This window comes from Camellia sinensis, chromosome 5 (assembly GCF_055761805.1).
Source record: "Camellia sinensis isolate YWXY chromosome 5, ASM5576180v1, whole genome shotgun sequence".
Lineage (NCBI taxonomy): Eukaryota > Viridiplantae > Streptophyta > Magnoliopsida > Ericales > Theaceae > Camellia > Camellia sinensis.
This window is the reverse complement of record NC_138965.1, coordinates 42,269,234-42,290,437: the sequence shown is the minus strand read 5'-3', so window position 1 is coordinate 42,290,437 and position 21,204 is coordinate 42,269,234. Positions and strand designations below refer to the sequence as shown.

At 36.6% G+C, this 21,204-nt stretch overlaps 1 protein-coding gene across 1 annotated transcript in view; it reads right to left on the bottom strand.

Annotated features, from left to right (window-relative positions):
* Window positions 1-20,348, bottom strand: part of LOC114309713 (acyl-CoA) — a 31,947-nt gene extending 11,599 nt beyond the window's left edge. The window contains exons 1-7 of the mRNA XM_028255492.2: window positions 20,086-20,348; window positions 7,766-7,921; window positions 7,494-7,676; window positions 5,250-5,332; window positions 4,542-4,740; window positions 2,164-2,285; window positions 854-920 (exon numbers count right to left, since the gene is read on the bottom strand). Of these exons, the coding sequence (XP_028111293.2) occupies window positions 854-920; window positions 2,164-2,285; window positions 4,542-4,740; window positions 5,250-5,332; window positions 7,494-7,676; window positions 7,766-7,921; window positions 20,086-20,166 (891 nt within the window). The 5' untranslated portion in view covers window positions 20,167-20,348. The remainder of the gene's footprint in view (window positions 1-853; window positions 921-2,163; window positions 2,286-4,541; window positions 4,741-5,249; window positions 5,333-7,493; window positions 7,677-7,765; window positions 7,922-20,085) is intronic.
* Between the last annotated feature and the right edge of the window lie 856 nt (window positions 20,349-21,204).

The following is a 21,204-nucleotide window of genomic DNA, read 5'->3' as shown; positions in this document are numbered from 1 at the left end:
CATGGAAGCAGTGATAGAAGGTTTACTTCCTATTGAATGGAGGTAATGGTTCTTTGTATAATGGTTACCTATTGAATTTTTGATTGATTGTTTATTTTATTTTTTTCAATTTGTTTTTGTTGCTTGTGATTCGTAGTAGTGTTTGTTTAATAGTTTGTAAATATGAAAGTAAAATTTCATCTCTGCTTGTTGTGGTTGCTTATTGTAAGATGCACTCTGTTTTTTTTTTACAGTAAAATTTTACTCTAGTAGTGTGTTCTTTTGTGATTTGTTTGTGAACTTGTAGTGAAGATATGTTTTCCTAATTGATTGACAATAAAATTTTACTGTGAATCAGAGTAAAATTTTACTATTAACCAAAATATAATTTTATTGTGAAACAAAGTAAAATTTAACTATTTACGTCAATTTCGACGCTTTCTTTTTTTAAAGAATTTCATAGTCAACCTGGATCTTATTTGATAGATCTTGATGAGGGGATTCTAAAAATACTAATTTTATTAAAAACCGACACGTAGATTAAAAGTTATATCATTTTAAAGTTTAAAAAATTAAATTAGTCACCAAGTATATTTTGGTAATAGAGCTATGTGTTGGACTTTTCAAGGAAAACTTTTTGTATTTGTCCTTAATGCATTAAAGTTTTATTATGAGGGACTTTGACCAAATTCCCCTAATAATAATAATAATAATAATAATAATAATAATTACTCTTGAACTAATAATACAGCATTCTTCAAATTGCTCAGAAAAAACTACTGTCATCTCTTTTTGCTTTCAAAAGAATTCAGGCAACACATTTCCTATTAAGAAACTCACCAAATTAAACAACATAGAAAAAGAAAAAACTAACCTTCTTGCGCTCTTGACGAATGTTTTTCCTTTTACTTTGCTTCATGTCCATCAAGAACTCATCAAAACTGAGGCACGAGAAGAATAATAATAAATAAAAACGAAAATTGTGGTATCCTTAAATGAGAACTATACTTTGAACAAGTTCCCCCCACTCTAGTGCATGCTAACATACAGATGCAAAGACCAAAGCAAAAGAGCATAATAATTAATGACAACAGGTTAAAAATATAAGGAATGTGTTGCCAATGTAGACCATGATCATCATATAAATCCAAACTCAACAATGTGGCATTGCCAAAAAGAATGCAAACAGTGCTCTGCTGCTCACATGGAACAGGTATTTTTCAATAAATATGTCTACAAGAAGGGAAAAGGGAAGGGATGGAGGAAGGATTTCGCAGTGATCATTAAGCAGTTAAATGCAGACCAGCAAGAACAACAAAATAGAATTTAGTAATTTACTACATGGAACCACTATTATTCACTGCTTACATTCTCACCTGAAAGGCTGGTAACCCACCCCAATCTGCCCATATTTAAATGGGGATGGCCTGACCACACCTCGGGTACTGAACAGGCTATTGTACATAGTGTTAGGGGAGTGGACAAAATTAGGTCCCCCCATCCTATACGGTGCCTCCAAAATTTAGCAGTGGAACTTTACTATGACAATACATTCATACATTAAAATACTAGCATGGTGTAGTACTTTGGTGGCATTTATATGAACATAAAATAACCAAAGCACTGTTGATGTGGAACAAGGAACAACACACCAGAAATTGACACGCAATTAAATACGTCGAACGACATAATATTCTTTCTTGTGCTTGCCAACAAACATGTTCGAGTCCCAAATCAAAATATAATTAAAAAGGTGAACAGTTGGGTGTCTAGTAGTCCCTACAAAGAGAAGCCTTGGTTCCAACGGGAACTATATGGAATTGCTTCATTACCACATGGAAGCTTATTGGTGTGTAAATTGCATTGTAAGGCACTACTCCCTCAATGGCCAAATTACATTTTGTAAAATCATTCCTAACCAGTTTGAATTTTTAATAAGCAAGTTAACCGTCTTAAACCCGTTGACCCCAGTAAAATATTTGACCCGCCCCACCTCTGCATGGCATTGTGACAAGTGTGGGGAGGAACTTCTTCCTAGTAAGGGCAACTAGGGTGGGCCACTACATATCAAGCCCACTCAGTTGCGATCCTTAAATACGAGGAACACAGAAAGCATCCACATTTGAGAAGTATGTCAAGAAAACTCAAATGATTAAATTAGAGTTACGCCTGCATATCACGCACTCCTTATAATTGCGATTTTTCCAGTGGTACTGCATTCCAATCCTCTGCAGAAAATCTTTTTCCTTCATTCTGTGCCATTCACTTTCTGATGGAAAAGTAACATGCAATGATGAAACCTGAAACTGTGAACATAAAAAATTATAGGTTAGCATACAACTTAACAAATCATCAGTCCTTGAATCTACCAGCCTATAAAATATAAAGCCTTCATCAGATCACAAAACAGCAGTGATTTAAAAGAAACAAGTCGGAACATTACTCTTATCAACAATTGCAGAACTGTCTGCTCAAAACAGGAAAAACCTCCAAAAATAAACAAAAGGGGTGACATAGTGCAGGAGTGTCCCGCTAAAGGGGATCTGAAAAACCCCCATACATCCACAGAGAAAATATGGCTAGTTTTGGTTTTTATTATATTACTGTTTATTTTTGAACAGGTGGAGAGCCAAGAAAGGCAAATCACCACAATAAGACAAAGCAAGATGAGATAAGATAAAATTCCCTCCCATGCACTATAGATAGTTCCAACAAGATTTAACAAGCAGATTTAACCTAGGAAAGCTCCTCCCAAGTCCCAAACCCTGCTTTTATCTACATCTTCAACAGGGCCAAAAGTTCCAATAACATGCTCATTGAAACCCATCCCCCACATTCTTGAACGAGAAAGAAATTGAAAATGAACCCACCTTCATCACTTTTCATCAAAGTTCTGGAGTCCCACGTCACAAGATGGCCACCAGTCTAAAAAGCACGGACACGGACACGGACACGCAGACACGTAAATTTTCAAAAAATGCAGAACACGACACATTAAGAACACGCTCAAAACATATATTTTTATATTTTTATTATATGTATATTTTAAATATTTTATATTTATTTTATGTCAAATATTTAATTTTATCAAATTTATCAATGTTAGGTATGCTATTTTAGTAAAAAAATTATAAAAAAAAAATTTGAAAAAAATAATACTTAGCGTGTCCCCAGCGTATCCTCAACGTGTCCCTAGAGTGTCCCCAGCTTGTCCCTAGCCTCTCCTCAGCGTGTCCTCAGCGTGTCCCAACGTGTGCACAACGTGTCCAAAGTGTCTCAACGTGTCCAACTCTTTCCAGCGTGCCCAACACGTGTCCGGCACATATTCATATCCGACACGTGTCCGACACCTGTACGCGACCTCTAGAGAGGTGTCCCTACTTCATAGCCACCAGTTGTACCACCTTCCTCGCACTCCCCCAATCCATGCACCTCCCCTGACATATCCTTATTCTTGTTTCCTACAAACAGACAAAATCCCCTTTCAATTTTCTAAATGCTACTTTCACCGCTTTCCACTTGTTTGGGTCATTTAGACTGGTTACATTCCAGGAGATCACTCTAAGCTTCATGGAGAAACAACATGATCACCACATCTGGTGCCCTTGCCACCAAAAAAATTCCTTGCACCCTTCTCCTTTTTGGAAACATAATTATAATTTATGGAACACTCCAGGTTTCTAAGCTCCCTTTCTCTTCCGAAACTCGACCTAGCCCGTAACCTCTTCCCCTACACCCTATTTTGGGACCTTCATCTCCACTCTATGTCCCCAAATTGCTCATAGCCCTCATAGGACATCCCTAAATGCCTACCAAAACCATTGATTTTCTCAAGCACCCAATCTAGGTTTCGTCATTAATATTTATTAGAATCTGATTTTAGTGAATTAGAGTAATCACTCAACTTCTATTCAGATGACGTTGTGACTTAGAGCAATGACAAGTGCTATCTACTTCCAATGCATGGTGAGGTTTCAAGTCATTGGAATCTGTTAAAATGTTAACCAACAGTCTAAAAGCTTAAGCTATTAGAGAGAGTGGGCCAAACACGTGCAAGTATTTTTTATTATTAGGTAGGCAGTGAGGTTCAAACACAGATTCTATTGCCTGCTTTGATACCATGTTAACTTGTTGACCGCCAACTCATCTAAAAGCTGAAGCTATTAGAGAGAGGGGCAGCTTTATTATTTATATTATATTCTCAACAGAATCAGTCTCTCCACAAATAAAGTACATAGAAGTACATGGCTCCCATTCTTAACCTTGAAGAATATGTCTTCTCAATTCAAATTCTATGGACTTATCATGTAAACAATCAAACACACAAAGTAAACATGATAAAATAAAATTTACCCTTTTATTAATTAAATGAAAAGATGGTATTACAAAAATAAACCAACCATATCTCCTACATTAGCTTTTAGGGAATACCACTAACAATCCATGTTATGCATGTCCTTGCTACTTCGTACCACAAGCATTTTTTTTTTTTTTTTGGTCTGTGGGCAGTGGAGGGGTTGTGCAAGAAATGAATGAAGTTGAACAGTTTAGTCATCAAATACCTTGTCAGTCAGATTCTTCATTGCAGTGACTAAAATGTCGAAAACCTGATCTTTGTATGGGGTGTCACGGAGTAAGACCCTTTGACCAGTTACTGGAGTAAAAGGTACACAACATTGTAACTTTGGATAGTATCTTGCACCATAACTGTAATAGGCATCTGCCCAAGAATGATCAAAAACATATTCACCATAAGAATGGCTGCACAACCAAATCAGAAGAGTTAGGCCAATGGCAAACACACAAAGCTGATAGGGGGAAAGAAAAAGACTTAGGTTCCATTCAATTGTCAAGAATTTTGTATGGGAAAATTATTGCCCAGAAAAGCATATCAAAGTAATGTAAAAGAAAAGGAAACTTTATTTCGTGAATTTGTTCATTTGACATTGAAAATTTTGTAGGAAAATCAAAATATTAATGTTAGAAAAAGGAAAGCTTGGGAAAAGTTTTCATTAGGAAATGTATTATTAAGATTCCCACGATGCAAAATTCTATGTTTTTTTCATTGAAGGACAAGGTTTAAAGGAAAACTTATCCAAGTGGGATGGGCAAGTTAAAAAGATGTTGGTCCCACAACTTTCCCGCTAACTGAACAGTTAAAAAATATAAGAAAGTTGACTTTCTTGTACTTTCCTTCCTTCACAATTGAACAGAGTTACAGAGCCGTACAGAAATGTTGTAAGCAGAAAGAGCAAAAAAAGGTTCTAAACCTTTTAAGATAAAGTGGAGCAACACCTAATATGTTCTTATGTTCATCCTGAGCAATGATGTGCTGTGGTATCCATCCTGTTTCCTGAAATAATAATGACCAGATTTTCAAGTTCAGTAATATTAACAAATTCGTTCAACATAATTATAGTATATAAAATACCTGAGAAACAATAAATATTTACTTTGCAGAAAGCCAGCATGACTTCTAAAATTAGGAATGAAGATGATAATCTAATCATGATTTTACTTCCAAAAAAAAGACAAAAAAGCCTTCCAGCCACCCACAAAACTCAATGGTGAATATCAGAAACAACCACATACACAAACCAAATAAAATAAAATTTTCTAGTGAAATGCAGAGCTTAACAAGGGATCACCAATTTGTAGGTAATTTATGGAATTAAGAGATCCGTGATTATAGGTTTATAACCAAGTGGCATACTGCATACATTAAATGAAGAGTATATGAAAATGGAGGCAAAGAGAGGCTGCAAGGCTCTATCAAATTTGTTTGTCTGCAAAAACCTACATAATCATACTATCTTTCCGTCACTTGAACCATTCATATAGAAACAGAATAAATGCAGTTAGAAATTCATCTACAAGTTTCAGTTCCAAGAAATACTAGCAAAAAAGCAACAACAAAAAAATACATGTATATGCTGCATGGATATCAAAAACATTTAATCTTTACAATGAAAAGTCTAGCTTAACCATGCCTAGAACAAGGATCTAATAATCTAAAATGTAGAAAGAATATAAATTTAGTTAAGCGATCCACACTACACTAACAATTAAAGCCATTTTGGCAAAGCTAAGGAATACCTCAGCGATGAAACAAAAATCTCCAGTCACTAATTCCCTCCGAATTCCATCCAAACCAGACACAGCTACCCCCCAACTTTGAATATAGATAGGGTAAATAAACAAACATCAGCCAGAGTGGTTGTGTTGAATCTCCAACTCTCTTACCAACCAAGAGAACAGGGAAAAAACAAATTTCCAGCAACATATAGTGACTGATGTTTTTGATTTGTATAAATTTATGTTCTGGGTGTGTAAGTAATACGACAGACATCTCTTGCATCAATTCTGAATGATACATGACAATATGATTTTTGCCTTTCCACCTAGCTCATTTTCACTTTTCTTGTTATAGATAGTTGATTTATTTCATTTTCAATTATGAGTTCCAGTCATGTCTCTCATAAAATCTAACAACAAATACAGCTCAACCCAACTCAACAAGACTTTGTCCCAATTACTTCGGGTAAGCTATATGGATCTATTTCCTCTAGTTGGCTCTATTAAAAGCTATATATCCTTAGTTAAGTCAAAATTCTAATAACATATATTTACAAAATTTAGCATTTACGTTACAACCCTTACATGGAAAAACAAAAGGCAAAATACATGTTTTCATGACTAACTCAACATTAGACAGTCAGAGTCAGCTCCAATCTCAAGTCTGATTATGAATGTTCCCCTGATCTCAGTACCCATTTTCAATAAAAGAACATTTCTCTATAAGAGATTCCTTTGTACCTCTTTTTTTTTTTTCCTTTTTAATAAAATTCTTTCTTTGTTGCTGATCAAAAAATAAAAGAACGCTTCTCTCTGACTTACACCATTCATCCCTCTATAAGAGATTATGATGATATTTAAATAACAAATCTCTCTCTCTCTCTCTCTCTCTCTCTCTCTCTCTCTCTCTCTCTCTCTCTCTCTCTGTGCTGGAAAGACTTTTAGAGACTAGACAGTTCTCACTTCAATATCAGGAAAAACAAAATATTCAAGTCCGGAATTCAGTGACAATCTAAATTCACATAAGAAAACAGAACCTTTCAGTAACTATGTTCAATTAAGAAAGAAGTCTATCAAGGCCACTTATACACATGAAACTAAAATTGTTTTATCAGCTTTTTCAAGCACAAATGTCTCCTTTACAATGTAGGATAGACATGCAACAAGAGATGTAAGTCATCATAAATATAACTTAGTCCCCAAAACCAAAAAAAATAAAGTACAAAAAAACTTCATTCTTGGATGAACCTATACATGCAACACATACAGTAGACTGAAAAACATAAAGACGCAAATAAGTATAGTACGAAACAAACTGAAACAATTCTATTCCATTCTACATCTCAATTAGTTGACTAAAATTAATCATAGAACTTCACAAATCAAATTGTAGCAGTAGAATTCAAGATTGGAACTGTAATGAAGCAGCAACAGCCGACCTTCGCAGTGGAACCCGACTCCTCTAAGCTAGAAAGGAAACCATGGGAAAGAAACGGATTGAATTTTTCAGGACCCGTAGAATCTAGGTTGCATGCATCCCAATCATGCGAAGGAACCTCTGAGATTGAAGATACCACTGAAACTGATACCTTTTGAGGCTTGCCTGAGCTTGCAGAAACTCCCTGAATCAAAAACAATAGCAAGCATTAGATACAACTAACAGAAACACATAAATGAGCATCGCATCTCAAGGACCAACAAAAGAAAACACCTCTGAGCCTGACCCTGTCAAAGTGAAATGTCCAAGCGAAAGATCCGTATCAGGTCGCTCCACAGCTTTCCTAGGTCCCCAAAAGAGTGCATTAGTTGTAGTCCTTTTAGTTGTGTGAACCAAATTCTGGACACTATGTCCAAATGGTGATTGTCCCTACAATTCAAAAAATCAAAAGTAATGTCCACAATAAAGACACACAGCACAAACATGTTTGTATCTGCTTATCCTAATGTTCATAATAGACACTCACGATGAAACAGGCAGCATAAAATAGTAAATAAAATATTTTTCATCAAAGCAATTTGGTGAATGAGTTCAAACAATTTCAATGAAACGGAATAAAAAATGTCACAGTATTCTTGTGATATGGACATTTCAAAGCAAGTTGACACATAAAGCAATACATGTCTGCTAGCGAGGTGAATCTATATCACAATGATAAGTTGAACTACCCAACTGCAGTTTGTTATGAAACTGGCTATTTAAAGGTCCATGGGTAAGAATAGAAAATATTTATTTTAACTACAGTTGGGAGAGGTATTTTGCTAAATGTAGTTCAAAATTAAAATCTGGATTTCATCTTTGCCGAGGGATGAAATAAAGAAGAAACTAGACGCTCAGAAAAGAGAGAGAGGGGGGGGGGGGGGGGGGATCTTTATGATTGGTAGGAAAGACAAAAGAGAAATCAAATGAAAAGGTCTAGAAAATCCAGAGGTAAACCTTTAAGTTCTTTTTCTCTGACATAATTAAATTAAACTATAAAAAGATGGCAAGAAAACTCAATAAAAAAGAGAAAGTCAAAAGTATAATTAACATTGGGGTAGCTCTAATCTAAATGCACTCCAAAAATTAGATTGGAGACCCCATTACTTTGAACATTCCAATTGAAAATTTAAATTTTTATTTATTTTTTTGGACACCCCAAATAATACCTATTATTATGCTCCTAAAATTCTTTAAAACCCTAGAAATATACTAGAAACCTACTTTCTACACCACATTAGTCTAATAGTTACAATAGGGGCACAAACTCATCCTTCATGGCGGAGTCAACCCGTCGTCTCCAACACCCTCGTCGCCAACCCATCATCTCCAACCCCTATCGTTTTAGGGTATTTTGGCATTCCATCAATTTGGGACTTTTCGATTTTGATTCTTTGAAAGAAGTGAGTTCTATAGTTTCAACGGATACTCAGTGCCGAATAAATGAAATATGTCGGGATACTTAGTTCCAAACAACAGAAAATTGGTTCCATCTTTTCCATTCGGATACTCAGTGTCGAACAAATTAAATATATCCGAATATTCAATTTTGAACAAAAAAAAATTAGTTTTAGCTATTCCACCCCGATACTCAACGTCGAACAAATTAAATACGTCCAGATACTTAATTCTGAAATTATAAAATTGCTTCGAATACTTGGTGCCAAACAAATAAAACATGTGCGAATACTCAGGTCCGAACAACAAAAAATTGGAACATATGTAATACCAAAATATAATACCGGATAGTTCTTTTTGTTCAAAAATTTGGAACATGAAGAAATTAAAACATTAAGGGCTTGTTTGGTTTGTGTTTGTAGAGTAGTTTTTGAGATAAAAAATACGAAAACTTGTTTGGTTTGCCATTTTTCAAAAATGGTTTTGGACCAAACAAAATTTTGAGATTTTTTTGGAAAAATTTGTTTGGTTTGATTACTCTTGAAAATTTGTTTGTAGAGAATTTTTCCCAAAAATTTTTCTGAAAAACAAACCAAACAAGGCCTAAATGTTCGGAAACACAGAGCCAAGCGTAGACAACTGTTTGAATATTAAATACTGAACAATTACCATTATTTCAAAAACACATTGCCAAATATATGAATTTTGTTTAGAAACAAGTTTTTGAATAAATGTAATTTGTTCAGTACTGAATTTCTGAACAAATTCTGTAAACCCAACAACCGAAAACAATAAACATGAATAGAAAACTTAACTTCTCTATAAAAAAAAATTGCTTAGAAACGTCTTTTGCATTGTCCATTGTTAACTTCAATATGAAATAGAATGCAAGAATAATGGATTCAAGCAAAATAGGGTTGAGTATGAAGATGTAAAGTGAAGAGAGTAAGAAAATAATAAAAGAGAGAAGGGAAGATTGAGTTTGATTATGAAAGGGGTGTCCAAAATACGTTGATTTGTATTTTTTCAATTTTAAGCTCTGTTACATGAACTCATCGGTTTCAGCCGAAACACCATGTCAACACGACACGACACGACACGGATACGGGTGTGCGACTAGAGTCGGACACAGCAACATTCTGACGGATGCAACTAACGACGAAGAAGACGAAAGTGAAGACAAAGAAGAAGAAGAAGGAAGAGGAGGATTAGAGATGTACTTGTATGGCGTTGCTTCAGAACAGCCGATGATGAACTTCACTAGTGGCTAGGGTTCTGAGATGATGAACTTCATAGGTCTTCATAGGTGGCTAGGGTTTTGAGATGATGAACTTCACTGGTGGTGGCTAGGGTTTTGTGGACGCCGCTTTTACTTTGAATGGGGCCCTATTTTAGTAGTGGGCTAGAGTTTTATGAATATAGATATGTCTTTAAGCCCAAATACTTAGCCCAAAATAATCCAATATAAAATATAAATGTTGAGTTTTCATTAAGAAAAAAATCTCAACCCAATAAAAAAATAAAACCTGGGCCGTATTAAATCTTATGTGGAAATTATTTCTTTAAATTTGTGTAATTATTCTTTAAAAATCATCATATATTTTTAAATATATATATAAATAAATGTATCCCCGTACCTGTATCCAACTTTTTATTCGTGTCCCTATATCCTAAAATCAGAGAAAATGGGGAATCTAACTCTTAGACATGTATCTATGTCGGATACTATTGTCGAGTCCATGTAACATAGATATTAAATACTTTTTGGTCATTTTAAATGAGGATATAATAGTAATAAAAAAAGTTTCATTAGGTTGAGGTGCCCAACCTAATTTTTGGGGTCCAAATAGAGCCTTCCTTGACATTGACATATACTAACAATTTCCATTTATGCTTTACCAGAAAAGCACTGGAATATATCCAACAATTACCTCCAACAACAGCCATGCAAAATTGTGCAACTCAAATTAAAAAATTATTTTCCAAAATAGAAAGACAACCAATCACATTTCAGCCCAAATGAATGTACTACACCCCTTGACGATGTGAAACGCAAGATAAAATTTCAATTACCATATCTCTCTATAATGGGACAATATAAGCATGAGATATGGTTAGAGATCTGCATGCAAAGACATACAACTTGGACATAGGTTTCCGATTGAAACAACCATTGCTGAAACTGCCACTTCTCATTGCTCTTATTGGTACCTGAGGTTACCTTTTATTGTACTTCTAACTCTTCTTCAGTTGGTCCTCAACCAACCAGGACTCACATTCCATAGTTCTCCACGTGAAGATGGAGCTCATATGAGAAAAAGAACTGTAGGAAGAAGTCACGATAACTTCCTGTGAAATATCTTATGTTACTTCTTTTAGTACTTGAGAGTAGTTTAGTCATACTTCATGCAATTAGGGCTTTAGGGCTACTTGCTTCACCTATTTAACTTGTACTTTGATTTGATGATTTATTCAGGGTTGGTTTGGCATGTTTAAAAAAAGTCAAAAAATCACTATCCTATTTAAGTCACATCACCTCTCTAACGCATCACTTCAAACCTAGAAAACACGGATACGGATACGAGGTACGGATACAATACGATACGGATACAGCGATACAGCAAAACCTAAAAAAGCAGGATACGGGTACGACTAGGATACGTTTGTAAAAAATAAAAAATAAATAAATTATTAGTAGTGAGTTACACATAAGCTCAAGAATGTTGAGAAACCACAGTAATTTTATGATGCAAAATACTAATCTTCAAGAATTAAGTATTAATTTAAGGCAGTAGCTAGTTTAGTTTTTAGATTTTCAATAGGTCTTGCAAATATTTCATTTCAATATCAAGTCTAATATGTTGATATTATAATATCAAAACAATCCACAACTTGACCCTATACTTTTTTCTTTTGCACTAGTCAAAAATATTCTATGCAAGTTTATTTGCTTATTTATTTATTGATATTTAATTTTACTATTGTTATATCATCTTATTAATCCTTACTTCTATATAGTTATAGGGGACATGCATGATATAATGAAGATATGTCAATTTGATGAATTCTATTACTTTAGCTTACTATGTTATTTTTATAAAAAAAAACTAAGCAAAGTATTGTAAAAATATTCTATTTATCCTTGCAATTATATTATATTATGATGTTATGCAAGAAATGATATAATTCTAATTTCGTGAAAGGAATAATATGTGACTTGGAGCATTTGATACTTCAAAATTAATTAAGAAATATCCGATAATATGTGACTTGGAGCATCCAATACTTCAAAACTAAGTATCCGATACTTCAAAATTAATGAAAAATTAATTAAGAATATCCGATACTTTTAATAAGTATCTGATACGTATCCGTAAGTATCCAAGGAGTATCGGTATCCGATACGGATACGATACGAATACGTCTTCCTATTTGAAGTATCCGTACTTCATAGCTTCAAACCCAACCCATATTTCATAAAAAGTCAAAAAGTGCACTTATTTAGATCATTCCAAACAACCCCTCAATAAGACAATACAATATTCTATTTACCTGTGTTAACATGGTATCAGAGTGAGGTTGGCAGCAACCCTAGCCATTGATTTTTTGGTGCTGCCTATTGTAGTTCGCACCTATTCGTAGTTCGTCCCTATCATCTATTCAAAGCTCATAGGTTGTTTCTCTCATTTGATCAGTGTTTGCAACTTGCGACTCTTGTATTGCCTTGCCACTGATCGTCACTTGCGACTCCTGCCTTGCCGCCAATCGTCTCTCCAGACGCGACTCATTCCTCACAAATCAACTTTGCAGTTCATAGTTCATGCTTGCGACTCTCTTCCCTTCACGACATTGCCTCTCCATATGGTTGCAACCCTCTCCATTTGGTTGTGTGCAGCAGTCAACACCCTTGTTGGGTCATCTCTGTTTGGTCACTTGTTCCATTTGGTTGTTCACAAAAGTCAAACTCCCTCTTGGTTCTCCTCTGGTAAACCTTCCTGGTCTTCTCTTTTGTGTGAAGCGAAGTCCCACATTGCCTAGGTACTAAAGTAATATTAAGTATATAAGCATGAAGGAACCCTCACCTCAATAACTGACTTTTTGAGTTGAGTTCTATCCAAGACCGTGATTTGCAGTCAATTAGGGAACTACCCTTTGAGGTCCCCAAGCCATGGTACATTCAATTCCAACATCGACATCATCCAATCCCGCAATAGCCACCACAAACAATAAGACCCATTAAAAGTACCAATTAAGATTACACATCCATTGCCCACTTACCAAACAATAATGATTGTCAACCAATGTGGTAGATAGAATCAACACCCACATGACAACACACACACACACACACACACACACACAAAGAAGAAGAAGAAGAAGAAGGGATGTTAACATAAAAAACTACTACCTCCAAAGGTAAACAACATTTTAGTGATTAACAATTTTTATCTAATCAAACTAGAAGGTTGACTGTAGAATAATAGTGCACGTTTTCTCATCAATACCAAAAAATTAGTTCCTGCATAGAATTCAGTTTTGCACCAAAACCCACAACCATTCATTGCCTGTCCTGCGTAGTAGTCCATGTTGATTAACTAATTCAACAATTAGACATTTGTAAGACTTTTCTATATCAAGTGTCATCTAAGAAAATGCATATGCAGCAACCACGTTGGGGTTTTATTTTACCCTACTTTAAAGTGTCAAATCATCAGGCGCACTGACTTTGGAAAGCACTTTAAAACTGGTTCACAACTGACCTGTATTGATTTTTTTGAAGCTTGGGTAACCAGCTTGGGGAATGATAGAATATCATCCCCTATTTATAAAAGAAGATTAGGGTTTACAAGAAATGCAATTTACAAGATGATCCCTGAGTGCTATCCCTGAGTGCATAAAATGATTACAGTGATTACAGACAGACCCTAGTGTGCCTTTCGGCGAATATCATATGCTATCACTTAATATAATATGCTAACACTCCCCCTCAAGCTGGTGCGAAGATATCTCTCATGCCCAGCTTGCCTACGATGTCATGAAATGGTTTATTCCCAATTCCCTTGGTGAGAATGTCAGCAAGTTGTTCACCAGACTGGACAAAGGGAGTACAAATGATACCACTAGTGAGTTTCTCCTTAATGAAGTGGCGATCAATCTCAACATGTTTTGTCCTGTCATGTTGAACTGGATTGTGAGCGATGTTGATGGCAGCCTTATTGTCACAGTATAACCGCATGGAGTCCGTCTGATCAATACCTAGATCACGCAACAAGAATTTGATCCATAAAAGTTCACACACACCTTGTGCCATAGCTCTAAACTCAGCTTCTGCGCTTGACCTGGCAACCACATTCTGTTTCTTACTCCTCCAAGTAACTAGGTTGCCGCCAACAAATGTGCAATACCCTGAAGTTGATCTCCTATCAGTTACTGACCCAGCCCAGTCAGCATCTGTATAGGCTTCTACACGAAGATGATCATACTTTGAAAAATACAGACCCTTACCAGGAGCAGACTTCAAATACCTCAAGATTCTCATTACAGCCTCAAGGTGAATCTGATGAGCAGCATGCATAAACTGACTAACTATACTGACAGCAACAGCAATATCAGGACGGGAGTGAGAGAGGTAAATGAGCTTACCCACTAATCGTTGATAGCTCCCCCTATCCACAACTTCTCCTCCTTCATCATCCCCTAATTTCTGATTGGGTTCCAGGGGGGGTGGCACATGCCTTGCAGCCAAGCATCCCAGTTTCCTTCAACAGGTCAAGCACATATTTTCTCTGTGAGCTAAATATCCCATCCTTAGAGCGAGCAACTTCAATGCCCAGAAAATACTTCAAGCTGCCCAAGTCTTTGATTTCAAACTCTTTAGCTAAATATTTCTTCAACAGAGGTATTTCCCCACTATCATTGCCTGTAAGAACTATGTCATCTACATAAACAATAAGTGCTGTAGTCTTACCGTGTGAGGAATGTTTCACAAACAATGTGTGATCTGCCTGACTTTGTTTGAAGCCATATTTAATCATAGCCTGAGTGAATCTCTCAAACCAAGCCCTTGGAGACTGTTTGAGACCATATAATGACTTCCGAAGTTTGCATACTTTGCCTTCTGTTTGATGATCCTCAAAACCTGGAGGAATGTCCATATATACTTCTTCTTCGAGGTCACCATGGAGAAAAGCATTCTTGACATCAAACTGATAAAGCGGCCAATCTAGATTAGCTGCTAGAGAGAGAAGTATTCTGACTGAATTCATTTTAGCCACGGGTGCGAAGGTCTCCTGATAATCAATGCCATATGTCTGAGTAAACCCTTTTGCCACAAGTCTTGCCTTGTAACGCTCAATAGACCCATCTGCTTTGTGTTTCACAGTATATACCCATTTACATCCCACAGGTCGTTTGCCCGGAGGTAACTCAGTCAATTCCCAAGTGCCATTCTTCCTAAGTGCTTTCATTTCCTCAATCATGGCTAGTTTCCATTCAGAGGTAGCAAGAGCATCCTGAAAATGGTTAGGAATGCTAACAGAGGAAATATTGGACACAAACGCTCTATATGAGGATGACAAATGAGAGTATGATACAAACTGTGAGATAGGATGTTGAGTACAAGATCTCACACCCTTCCTCTTGGCAATAGGAACATCAATATCAATGGACTCGAGAGATTCAAAGTTACCTCGACTCTCATCAGAAGCAGGAGATGGCAGTGGGGTAGCAGAAACGGTCCCGTGTATCCAGTTAACTTGTTTTCTGTCTATGTCCCGGACATAAACATGCCCGTCCGTATTCTTGGTGACAGTGGGTTCTATAGTCCCAGTAGAAGAGGGGGGTTCAAGAACAACTGGTTCCACCATAGGAAGCACAGTAGTAGAGGGTGGTGCAAGAACAACTGGTTCCACCATAGGAGGCACAGGACTCACTTCACACCAAGGCTCCCCCGGAAATGAGGACGGTGACACCGGAGAGGACAAGAAATAGGACTGGGATTCAAAGAAAGTGACATCCATGGACACAAACCACTTACGAGACGAAGGGTGGTAACATTTATACCCCTTTTGAGTAGGAGAGTAACCAAGGAAAACACACTTGAGGGAGCGAGGGTCCAACTTACCACGAGAGGGAGAGTGATTATGGACAAAACAGACACAACCAAATATTTTAGGAGGAATAGAAAACAAGGACTGAGAACCGAGGAGGACGTGAAGCGGAGCCTGTTTGGCCAAGACCTGGGTAGGGAGACGATTAATAAGATGGGCAGCGGTGAGAACAGCGTCGCCCCAATAGGGTCGAGGCACATGCATAAAAAAACACATGCACCGAGCCATGTCAAGAAGATGCCGATTCTTGCGTTCGGCCACCCCATTTTGTTGAGGGGTATTGGTGCAAGAGGTCTGATGGATAATGCCATGAGTAGAGAAATATTGTCCTAACCCAGAATCGATGTATTCCCCGCCATTATCAGAACGAAAGATTTTGATAGTGGCCCCAAACTGAGTACAAATCATCTTATGAAAAGTGCGAAACACAGAGAAAACCTCACTTTTATCTTTCATGAGATACACCCAAGTAGCACGAAAAAAATCATCAATAAATGTAACAAACCAGCGATGACCTTTCACAGACAGAACACGAGAGGGACCCCAAACATCAGAATGTATTAATGAAAAAGGAACAAAGCTTTTATTCAAACTGGGAGCAAAAGAAGCTCTATGTTGTTTTCCAAGTTGACAAGACTCACAAAGAAAGTCAGACACATGATGATGTGCGAAACTAGAAGGAAATAAATGCTTAAGTAAATGAAAGGAGGGATGCCCAAGACGCCGATGCCACAGCCATACATCAGCGGGGGTAGTAGAAGACGTGGTGGAAGAATAAGCAAGTTTGTCCGGTTGATCTAGGAAGTAGAGACCATTTGCTGCACTACCACTGCCAATCGTCCTCCCCGTGACAAGGTCCTGAAAAAGACAATGATCAGGAAAAAACGTCACACGACAATTCAAATCCTGGGTAAGACAACTTAAGGATAATAGATTAACAGAAAACTTGGGAACATGGAGAACAGAAGATAGATGTATGGTAGGAGTGACTTGGACTAAACCTTTGCCAGAAATGGAAGAAACAGTTCCATCGGCAATCCTAACTTTGTCCTGACCTGAAGAGGGCTTATAGACAGAGAAAAGATCAGCGGAGCCAGACATATGATCTGAGGCACCAGAATCAATAATCCAAGGCAAAGATGTATGACACAGGAAAACACAAGGAGAAGATGCTAAGTTACCTGAGCGGGCAAAGGATGAGGAAGCGGTACTGAGAGCAGTAGAAGATCGGCGGTCCAACAATTGGCGCAAAGCATCCTCCAGCTCAGTGTCAGAAGCTTGGGTAACAGAAGTAGAAGTAGTATCAAGGGTATCAACGGCACTAGACTGATGAGCCCGGGAATAGGAACCACGTCCCCTAGATTGACCTGACCGACCTCCTCGAGAACCAGACCGATCACTGCGACCCCCGGATGGAGTCCCATGAAGCTTCCAACACGTCTCACGAGTATGCCGCGGCTTCTTGCAATAATCACAAAATACAGACTCCTTAGCAGCAGACGGATGAGACAGACTGAGGCCATCTCGAGGAGTAGACAGTAAGGCGGAACGGTCAGTAGAGACAGGGGACATCATAGCAGACCGGCGACTCTCCTCATTTTGTACATAGGAAAATGCCTCCTGAAGTGAAGGAAGAGTATCCATACTCAGAACTCGACCCCTAACTGGATCATACTCCACATTTAGGCCGGCCAAAAATTTAAAGACCCGTTCCCGTGCGATGAACTTCTTGTACCCGACAGAATCAGTAGGGCAAACGGGCTTATAGTCTTCCAGGTGATCAAGGCGTTTCCAGCCGTTGGTGAGGAAAGTGAAGTACTGAAGAACAGTTTGCTCCCCCTGAAGTGTGCTCTCAATAGAGCGGCGCAACTCAAATGCCTGTGAGAAATTCCCTTTGCGGGAATAGGTAACAGCCACAGCCTCCCAAACATCCTGGGCAGTCTCCATAGACAAGTAGCCCTCACCAAGTTCTGGAACCATCGAATGGATAAGCCAACTCATAATTAAAGAGTTGGTAATCTCCCATTGTTCATAACTTGAGTCAGTGGTACTAGGGGCCTGTATCCTGCCATCAACATATCCCATCTTCCCTCTGCTCTTCAAAAACATAGTCAAACTTTGGGACCATGCTAGGTAGTTCTGACCATTAAATAGAGAGGTGGTGATTTTCAGACTAGGGTTGGGATTCTCAATCATGGCAGTAGGTAGAATGGGACTCTCACTCTTTGGTGTTTGAGAAGAAGGGGACACACTGGTGGAATCTGTCATGGATACAATACTACCGAACCCGCAACACAACTAGGGGCAATCACAAACCTGGAAGGTGGTAGTGATATAACAGGCACAATGACCACTATAAAGATAGAACAAAATTAAGAAACCATTTTTGTTTTTTTTTTTTTTTTTTTTTGTTTTTTTTTTTTTTATTGATTTTTATTGATTTTTTTTTGTTTTTTTTTTTTGTTTTTGTTTTTGTTTTTTTTTTTTTTTTATATTGATTTTTTTTTTTTTTTTTGATTGATTTATGTAGATATCAGGATATATACATATATTTATATATAAATATATATATATCAGGCTATTTATATATATATATATATATCAGTATATATATATATATATATTTATAGATATACTAGAGTATCATACCACAGTGAGGACGACGAGGGACGACGAGTGACGAAGCTGAGGGCGACGAGTGACGGAGACGACAGAGGAGCTGAGGACGACGAGGGCGATGAGATCGACGAGCTGAGGAGAAGACGAAGACGAGCTGAGGACCTGAGGAGATCGACGAAGCAGGAGATCAACGAAGACGAAGCAGATGATCCAATCGGCTGATGAAGACGAAGCGGCTGATGAAGACGAAGCGGAGTGACGACGGTGGCTGAAGATCGACGAAGCAGATGATCCAACTAGGTACGGTTTTGAACCCTAACCCTAGAGGTGATGCTCTGATACCATGAAGCTTGGGTAACCAGCTTGGGGAATGATAGAATATCATCCCCTATTTATAAAAGAAGATTAGGGTTTACAAGAAATGCAATTTACAAGATGATCCCTGAGTGCTATCCCTGAGTGCATAAAATGATTACAGTGATTACAGACAGACCCTAGTGTGCCTTTCGGCGAATATCATATGCTATCACTTAATATAATATGCTAACATTTTTCACCTATCGCAATTGCATTCTCATATCTCACTGGATCCAATTTCCAAGGCTTTTTCTTTTTAAAGCATGTTAGTTAGCATGTTGGTTTGTATGTATTGTTTCCATTTCCTTTTAGTATAAGATTTTGGCACGATTGGTGATCTAACATGGTATCAAAGCTCTAGTTGAAGGAGGTCTTGGGGTCAAATCTTATCACCCCCATAATCCATTATTTCTATCACTGTGCAATCTGTTGTATGCATCTTCGTACACCTTATTTTCTCAGTCCGTGAACCCTTCCACGTGCAAGACGGGATTGCACGAGGAAGGGTCTTAGCTTGATATCCATATTGTTAGGGCCATTTCCTTTCAACTTAAATTTTGGGTCAAATGGTGTAATAACCAAACAAAAGGCTATTTTCTTTGTGAACCTTAAGGCTGTGTTTGGTTGGGGATTTGGAAATGAATTTGAAAGGGAAAAACTAGGTAAAATGTGGATAAAATATACCAACATTTCACCTAACTTTTCCCTTTCCTTTTCCAAACCCCTCCCCAAATTCCCCCACCAAACATTGCCTGAATTTGTCCACAGTTGAACTCTATCTATAGCAATTTATTTTCTTCAGTGAAAGGCTATACACATTCATAATTAAGGTAAGTGCAAGTGAACATAAATTAATGTCATCTAAGAGAGAGACACAGAAAGCAATCATGTAGTAGTTTACAATTTCTGACTTGGAATGCAAAGAAAAGTAATGTAAACCATGTCAAATCCAAAATTGAAAAAAATTTATATTCTCAAGCATGAATCGTACATTACATATCAGCGAATCTATACACGGAAAAATCAACAAAGGATACACATTTCTAGAGAGAGAGAGAGAGAGAGAGTTACGAGATGAAAGGGTATGTGTCCGAGAAATGGAGAAGGCAAAGGGCTAGTATTGGAGATCGCCGCTACTGCCGCTACTGCCATGGCTCGACACAAACACTCTCTCTCTCTCAAAGTCGCAGAGAGAGAGACTGAGACTGAGAGTGACGATGATCGACACAAACGCAGACGCTCTCTCTCTCTCGGTATAATAAAATCGGCTGCTGGTGCGAGGGGAAAATGCTGACGTGGCAATTTCAATCCCACTTAATTTTGGGCAAGAGTTTAAACAGAGTTTATCAAATGTTTCATATCAATGTGCGATTCAATTTAGGTCTTATGTGAGTCGCATATATATTTGGTAAAATTTTTAATAAAATTTTTAGAATTTTTAGTATTTTTGTTTTAAATAATCTATTAAATTTTTAACCAAACCTCTTATATGGATATAGGACCTCCATTGTGGGGTCTCACACTTGTATGAGAGTTTTAGTAAAAAAATTGATAGATTATTCAAAATTTATAACATTTTCTTTTGGATAATGATAGGAATCATGAAAAAATATTATGAAAATTATCTTGAAAATCTTTTTACCCGTATATTACAAATACAATAATAAAACACTACATATTAATTAAAAGATAAAAAAAAATTCATAAAATATTTCATAATATTTTTTTCATAATCATTAATATTATTCCATAATTTTAAACCCAAAACAATAAAAAAATTCCAATTATTTTTATATATTCAAAATTATTCCAACCGAAAATATACGCTTGTTTGGTTTGGATTTTTAAGATTTTTTTTTTTAAATTAAAATTTTTTATTTTTGCTGAATTCTTTTAATATTCTAAATAATTTTTTTAAAATTTTTTAAATACACCTAATATAAATATACTTAAAAAATATAATATTTGTAAATAAAAAATTACAAAATTTACTAAATGCCAAAAATATTTTTTAAAAAATATAAAAATTCAATATATTTTTCATATTCTTGTATATTTATTGATTTTTTAATTTTTTTTATAAATATTTTATTTTTTACATACATCTAAGTAAAACACATCTAAAAAAGAAAAAAAAATTACTTAAAATTTTAAAAATATTCACTAAAAATAAAAAAAATACAAAAAAAA